Source organism: Sceloporus occidentalis, unplaced genomic scaffold, assembly GCF_023333645.1.
Source record: "Sceloporus occidentalis isolate IW3139 unplaced genomic scaffold, rSceOcc1.0.p SCAF_70, whole genome shotgun sequence".
NCBI lineage: Eukaryota > Metazoa > Chordata > Lepidosauria > Squamata > Phrynosomatidae > Sceloporus > Sceloporus occidentalis.
In genome coordinates this window covers 1,956,495-1,963,565 of record NW_028317050.1, presented here as the reverse complement: position 1 = coordinate 1,963,565, position 7,071 = coordinate 1,956,495, and the positions used below count along the sequence as shown (strand labels likewise).

The 7,071-nt window shown below is 39.9% G+C and overlaps 1 protein-coding gene across 1 annotated transcript; it reads right to left on the bottom strand.

Moving 5' to 3' along the window:
- Positions 1 to 327: 327 nt before the first annotated feature.
- LOC149286336 (sphingosine kinase 2-like) lies at positions 328 to 5,570 on the bottom strand. The gene is made up of 5 exons (XM_089494239.1): positions 5,156 to 5,570; positions 4,318 to 4,467; positions 4,114 to 4,208; positions 1,683 to 1,798; positions 328 to 1,336 (listed from the first exon to the last, which is right to left on the bottom strand). Exons 1-5 carry the CDS (start codon positions 5,568 to 5,570, stop codon positions 328 to 330), a joined length of 1,785 nt encoding a protein of 594 aa, XP_089350365.1.
- Positions 5,571 to 7,071: the final 1,501 nt, after the last annotated feature.

The following is a 7,071-nucleotide window of genomic DNA, read 5'->3' as shown; positions in this document are numbered from 1 at the left end:
ATGGTAGCCTCCAGTACACAGGCACATTTCCCTATATCCCTCAAAAGGTTTACTGTATGCATGTTTATTAAGCTATTGTTCACTAAATTAGTTAGGACTCTAAAGTAATCTGCACTTTTATTCATGTTACACATGTTCAAAAAGGAACACAGTAAGGCATTCTTTACAAGCCAACTAGCAAAAGTGTTAAGCACATGCTTAACAAAATGTTATTACTTTTTAACATACTCCCTCATCCAGTGTTGTACTATTTATTATGTAGTACAGGCATCAACAGCACCGAAGACAACTTGGTATTGCACAATAGAGCCTGGAAGAGCAAAATCTCTAGTATGAGGTCATGTGTACTTTACTAGACCCAGTAATAAGATTGCTTAGTCCGCTATGTATCTGAGCCTGAATAGGCCCGTATTCTACCCGTTCTCCATCAACAGTAATTATTCCCTTACGTGTAAGTGGTTCCAAACGGAAGGCTTGAACAGGGACATGTACAAGGTATGGACATTCCATCTCAATGTGGGTGCCTTTTTCCATTGCCAAGAAAAGGCGAACAAGGGCTGCACGTGAAATTCCTGCTTTTACAAAGAAGAGTTGGATTAACCCATCGTTAAAGCAAGAAAATGGTGCAGTAAATAAATCTGCCCCCAAATGACTCTCATACATTGCCAACACCAATACAAAGTCATCTTCAACTGTCACCCAAGTCTTTGGTAGTGGTTGTCCTAAGGGAGGCAAAAGGTCATCCTTGGGTCCATTTACTTGATGAAATGTCATAGGTTCCGTTCCTCTGTGTTGTAAGCCGTCTTGGTGTAGTGGGTCCAATACAGAATCAAAGCTGAAGCTGGAGGAGTGCAAAGCTGTTGGGGAGCCTGGTGATGGCGAAGTCTCAAAACTTGGCAGCTCATTGGTATCCAGAGAAGCAGAGCTGCGCTTATACATAACATTGCGTTCTTCACAGAGTCCCATGTCTGAAATGGTACGGTGCAGCTGGGAACGCTGGAACGGAATAAGGCTCCCATTCGCAGCCAAAGTAATACTTCTGCAAATAGGACGGTGAGCATCTAGTACTGGCAAATAAGAAAGGCGGCCTTTATATGTGCGGAGTGAGGCCACCCTTACCATAGTTCCTACTGTAAAACGGGCAGAGCCCATATGGCGGTATTTTTCACTTTCTATGTCCACATCAGAAATAAAACCCCAAGCAACACTTAGAAAAGAGAATGAACGTAATCCAGAGCAAGTTGTTACAGACACCAGGTCCATAGGCAGTATTGTACCCCGGCAGAGCAGTAAAGTACAATTAAGTAGCAGCTCAGACCCCATTGCCTGTTCAAACCTAAGAAAAAGGACAACATGAAAAGTTATGACTAACCTATAAACATGCAATAATCTTATTGTAAAGACTGGATGCAAGGAGTATATTTTATATTTTTATAAGTTATTTCATTTAATGTACATGCATCACTGGATCATAGTTTACCTACTTTCTTTATTAAGTGTTACATGCTGGCTTATTGCTCTTCAGAATGTTTCATATGCTTATACAATTTCTTTCAATTTCCTACAAACTTACACAAAGGAGCCTAGAAGATAGTGGTTGGTTCATCTGTTTTACACTGTACAATAGAAATTGTAATTCAGTGATCTATTTGCAAATATTTGAAAAATGCACTTTTTCTTACCCTGCATTGAAATTGATGGCTCCAGCCAAGGCATTTCCTGAGCCACAGGGAAGAATTCCAACTGGCATTTTTATTGCATCCTCCCAATCATGGCGTTCCATCAAACCATTAATAACCTGATAAGAGGTTTATGATTAACTTAAGACGAAAACATATAAGTGCTATAACTGAAGATGAGCTGGGGTAATCAACAAGAGCAGTTAGCAGTTCTATAAACATGCAGTTCTTGTAACTACCGTATTAAGAAAAAAGTTTTACTACTAAATAATTAATTCACATGTAAAAAAAACTATGAAAAATGCATTTTTTTTAAAGCTACGATAGTTTTTGAGAGTTTATTCCTCTGTAAAGAAGAACTATAGAAGAATTTGCTACCTAAACTTTACTGACAGTTTATAAATTGCTCTGTGATCTGACAGTCTTCACTGAAATGTTTAATTACCGTATTTGCTCGATTATAAGACAAGGTTTTTTTTCCCAGAGCAAATGCTCTAAAAAATACCCCTCGTCTTATAATCGGGGTCGTCTTATAATCAGACCTCAACTTCCACTGCAGCAGGAAGGAGGTGTGGCTAGGTGTGGCTAGCAGCAGGGGTTGTCTGCGTCCATCGCGCAGACCTTCCCCGGCTGTCAGAGATCAGAGTTCCCCGCACCGGTGCGATGGACGCAGACAACCCCCGCTGCTAGCCACGCCTCCTTCCGGCTGCAGCGTAAGTGTGTGGGATCTACACGCTGCCCCGGCTACATGACAGGGAAGTCAGAAGCACCGGTAAGTTTGGGGGGGGGGGGGAGTGTTAAATGGGGTGTTAAAACCTCCCTATATGCCACTCTGCCCCATAATATGCCTTTTAACCCCCTAAATGCCAGAGTGGCATATAGGGGTAAAAGACATTTCTGTAGGCAGAGTGGCACATAGGGGGTCAAAAGGCATATCATGGGGTACAGTGGCATATAGGGGGTATAAGGCATTTCTGGGGAAGATGTGCATAACTGGGGGGCAGGTTGGAAAATAGAAGGAAATAAAACCAAAATATTTTTCTCAATCATAGCTTTTATTAAAAAAAAATAGTTTAGATGAATTAACATTTACTGGTAAAACTTTTTTCCTATAGGGTCGTCTTATATTCAGGCTTTTTCTTTTTTTCCTAAATTAATATTCAGATTTTGGGGGGTCGTCTTATAATCGAGCAAATACGGTACTAAACTATCAGACAATATACAGCTTAGAGTATAGAAGACTGTGTACAAAATGTCTTGTTCTCCATGTAGTCATAGAAAAATGAATATTGTTTACATAGATAAGTATTTGTCAGCAAAGCTTGGATGTCTGATAGCTGAAGAGATCATATTTAACTGCTTTAAAACATATTCAGAGTTGGTGGATCAACACATCAAATGTCTGACACCTGCTAATATGCCCCTCACTGTCAAAACAATTTTAAAAAAAAATACACACGTTGAAATGTATATAAAAATACTAGTGATGCACCGAAATGAAACTTCTGGACCGAAACTGAAAATTCAGGGTTCACTTGGCCAAAACCAAAAATGCCCCCCCCCCCTTAAAAAAAAAACCAAAAAAAAAAAAACCACACACACGTAACACCAAAACCGGACAAAAAAATGCAATAACAATATTAAGATATATATAATCAACAGCAATCACAATCCTATCATGCCCAGGCATACCCAGATTCCAGCATGTACTGGCTGACTTAGCATGATAGGAGTGTGATTGTGGTTAATCATATATACCGTATTTATTAATATATTTTTTTTCTGTCCAATTTTGGTGTGTTACTTTTAATAAAAGTGTGGTTAACACACCAAAATTGGGCAACAAAATCAACGTACAGCCAGTACATGCTAGAACCTAGGCATGATAGGGGTGTGATTACAGGCTCCCTATGCCATGGCACCCCCCCCACACACACACACACACTTACACATCCATGCTAACACACACACACTCATTCCCTTAATCACACATACATCCTCCCCCACCCCCCTGAACCGCAGATCTCTCACTTGCAGACTTCTGCAGGGACCCTGCTGCTTCCCTCTGTACGAACAACTTCTCTTGCCCTGCCCCAGGGGAAGAAGGAACAGAGCAGAGCCATGTGACCTGCATTCACGTGACTCCGCTGGGTTCCTGCTTTCCTGGCCAGTACAAGAGACGCTGCTCGAGCAACACGCTGGTAAGCAGCCTGGCCCCTGCGGAAGATTATTTCCGGCCGTTTTTTTATTTTTATTTCGGCACTAACTGCTTTTTATTAAAACAATTAAGAAAATTAATCAAACACATTGAAGGTGCAGAATGCAGAGTGTCCGATTATTTCATATTACATATTCATTAAAATCATATGTTGTTTGCTCGTATAACTGTACAACAGTACTGACCTATATAGTGAGTAGGACACATGAAACATACCTCATAAAGAAGTCCATCCCCAGAGATGACAACTATACCATCCCACTCCTCCAGATTAATGCTCTGCACCAACTCTCGTGCGTGATTTTGTCGCTCTAAAATTCAGAAAACAAAAAGGTACATTAGGCATGCTCGGTTTTCCCAACCAAATTTTAATCATTCTTAACAGACAGATTTATTGCCAAGATAATACATTTTGCCCACCTGTTTGAATAAGATTATAACTGATATCTGCTTCTGTGATCATAGGCAGGATATGCGAGTGGCACTGTTGGAAAGCATTGCCTCGTCCACCACACGGATTCAGCAGCAACATTAATCGTCGTGGCCTAGGCAGTATTTCAGGAACCAATTCTGTGCCAGAGAAGTTTAATAAAAACAAAAAAGCATTAAAAACGTATACATAGTTAAGCATTCATTGAGTGTGTTAATTTATATAAATTGCAATATCCTAAATTGCAAATTTAAACAGATTGTTTTAAAAATATATACATTATATATTATTTACAATGGTGAGAAAAAGTAAGTGAAGCCTTTGGAATTATAATTTGGATTATATGATCTTCATCTAAATTACAATAATGAACAAAAATAATCTGTTTTAATCAATAACTCACAAAGTTATTTTATTGTTCTTGTCCACCTGGAGTCCAATCAATGAAACTGAATTGGAAAGGTATTTTAGAAAAATAAAAAAAAATAAAAACACTGAAACATTTTGCTATTCTCAAGATGCATCTGCTGAGGTAAACCATGCCTCACGAAAAATAAATCTCAGAAGACCTACAATCAAGAATTGCCGATTTGCATAAAGCTGGAAAGGGTTACACAGTAATCTCAAAGACTTGACCTATATTAATCAGTTCATGGTTATAAATGGAGACAATTTAGTACTCTGGCTACTCTCCCTAGAAATGGGTGACCAGCCACGATGACTACAAAGGCACAAAGTATCCAAAGCCTGGATGCAGACACACTGTATAATATATCTATCTCATGTAGACAACCCTAGTTTAGGCAAAAAAAATATTTGTTCCCTCACCTGTTTCACCACTAATGGGAATGCCTTGGATAAGACATTTGATTGCAGTTGCCCACTTCTCTGCAGTAGCTTGATTTTTATTATATTCTGTTGATTCATCAACCCTGAATGTGCGAACAGACCTCTGGCGTGTTCGGCTGGAGCCCATAGTCACTTTCTTTTTTTTTAGTGGGTAGGAGTAGATGGAAAAATAAGCAAATGTGTCTGCAGACCCACGACTTCGTAAAGTATGACAACCAACCATATCAAGAATTGGCAGTACTGTTCGTTGGTCATCGTCAGGCTTGGGAACCAGCCTCTGGATGTGGAGTCCTGTTTGAGTCAGACTTAGTGCATAGCGAATACCCTTGGATGGATAGACTCCAAATTCTCCATGGAGAAGAGTCTCAGCTGCTTGCCGATTTCCCAGAGACATTTTAGGCCAGTGATATTGCTTTTAAAAGGACAATCAATGAATTTTGAAAAAGTGCATAAATGTGCTATACTGAAAAATAAAAAACGGTCCAGACATTGTATGTAGACTGTTTAAGTATGAATACTCTGAACAACTTGTTGCAAACGGAAGGCACTGTTGAAGTAAAATGCAACTTAACTTGCATCGTTATTTTACTTTCAGCAGTCCGCTTTACTCTTGAGATACCACCTCCGATAATTCTTCCAAGGTATAACGTCAGCTCAATTTTAACAAGAGCATGAAATTATACGGAAAATATAACTTCAAAACCTTCAGCCTTCCAACTCTGTCTTGAAATGTTGATTCTATAACATGCGTAAGCATGCATTTATCTATTGCAAGCTGAAAAAGAAGAAAAGAAATAGAAAATCATAAGTTAGATGATTTGTCACCCTACCTCTGTCAGGCACCATAAGCAGTCAAACCCCTCATCTTTTACCTTCAACTTTAATCACCCCCAAACTGATGTTCAAACCCAAAAAGTCAACAACGCTTCACAGACAAGTGAAAAGAAGATCAGAATAGTGGGAGATGCCCTGCTTGCCCACTCCTTTTTTTAACTTGTCACAGATAAATACATTTTTCCACCCTTTTATTTATTTTCTTCCCATTTTAAATAGTAAGCATTGCCACTTGAGCTCTAGTATCATCTCTTCATGTACAGGGACACTTCTTGAAAATTTGACATCAAAGGGCTCCTTGTGCATCCAGCAGTCTGATACCACCATATGCAGCAAGGTTGTCACATGAGGGGAGGGGGGGTAGTCTGTACAGCTCTACCGGCACCTTGCATTTTTTTGGGGGGGGGGGGGGCTTCTAATACGGGGCCTTGGTGGCTCTTTGTTTTACACATCGAGGCTCTGGAGCAAGCTGGTTGGGGTTTTGTATAAACAGAAAACAAGAAGCTTTTCTTGTAAGAATTTTGGAATTAACTTGATGGTCAGTAAGCAAGTAGGTTGATACTGGGCCCAGGCATTTCTGACCAATACCATACCCTCAATTGAAAGAAGAGTCTCCATGAGTTGAAGTAAGACAGCAGTTACCACCATCTTTTAGGAGATGCCAGTAGGCTTGAAGTAAATCACGGTAGAACAGAGTGACCACTTATTTGATAATTGATAGGCAGCACCTGATGATTAAGGCTAAAAAATCCCCACTTTATTTCATAAATTGCAGAGGGTCAGAACTAATAGAAAATATGAGACCTGCCTTGTAGCAAAGGTCACCACTAATTATAAAAGCAAGGCAGCCAAATGGTCAGAGTATCTTAACACGATACAGGTGGAGTATCCCTGTTCCCCCACAGCACTTTCGTGGACTGCGGGGAGAAGCTGAACAATGGAGCGGAGAACCGAAAAGTAGGCAAGGAAACGATCTATTGACTACAGGAGAGGTCAGACACCTCCTTCCTGTTCCATTTCAGCCGTGAGTATCCCTTTTCTAAATTTCGGATAAGGAATAC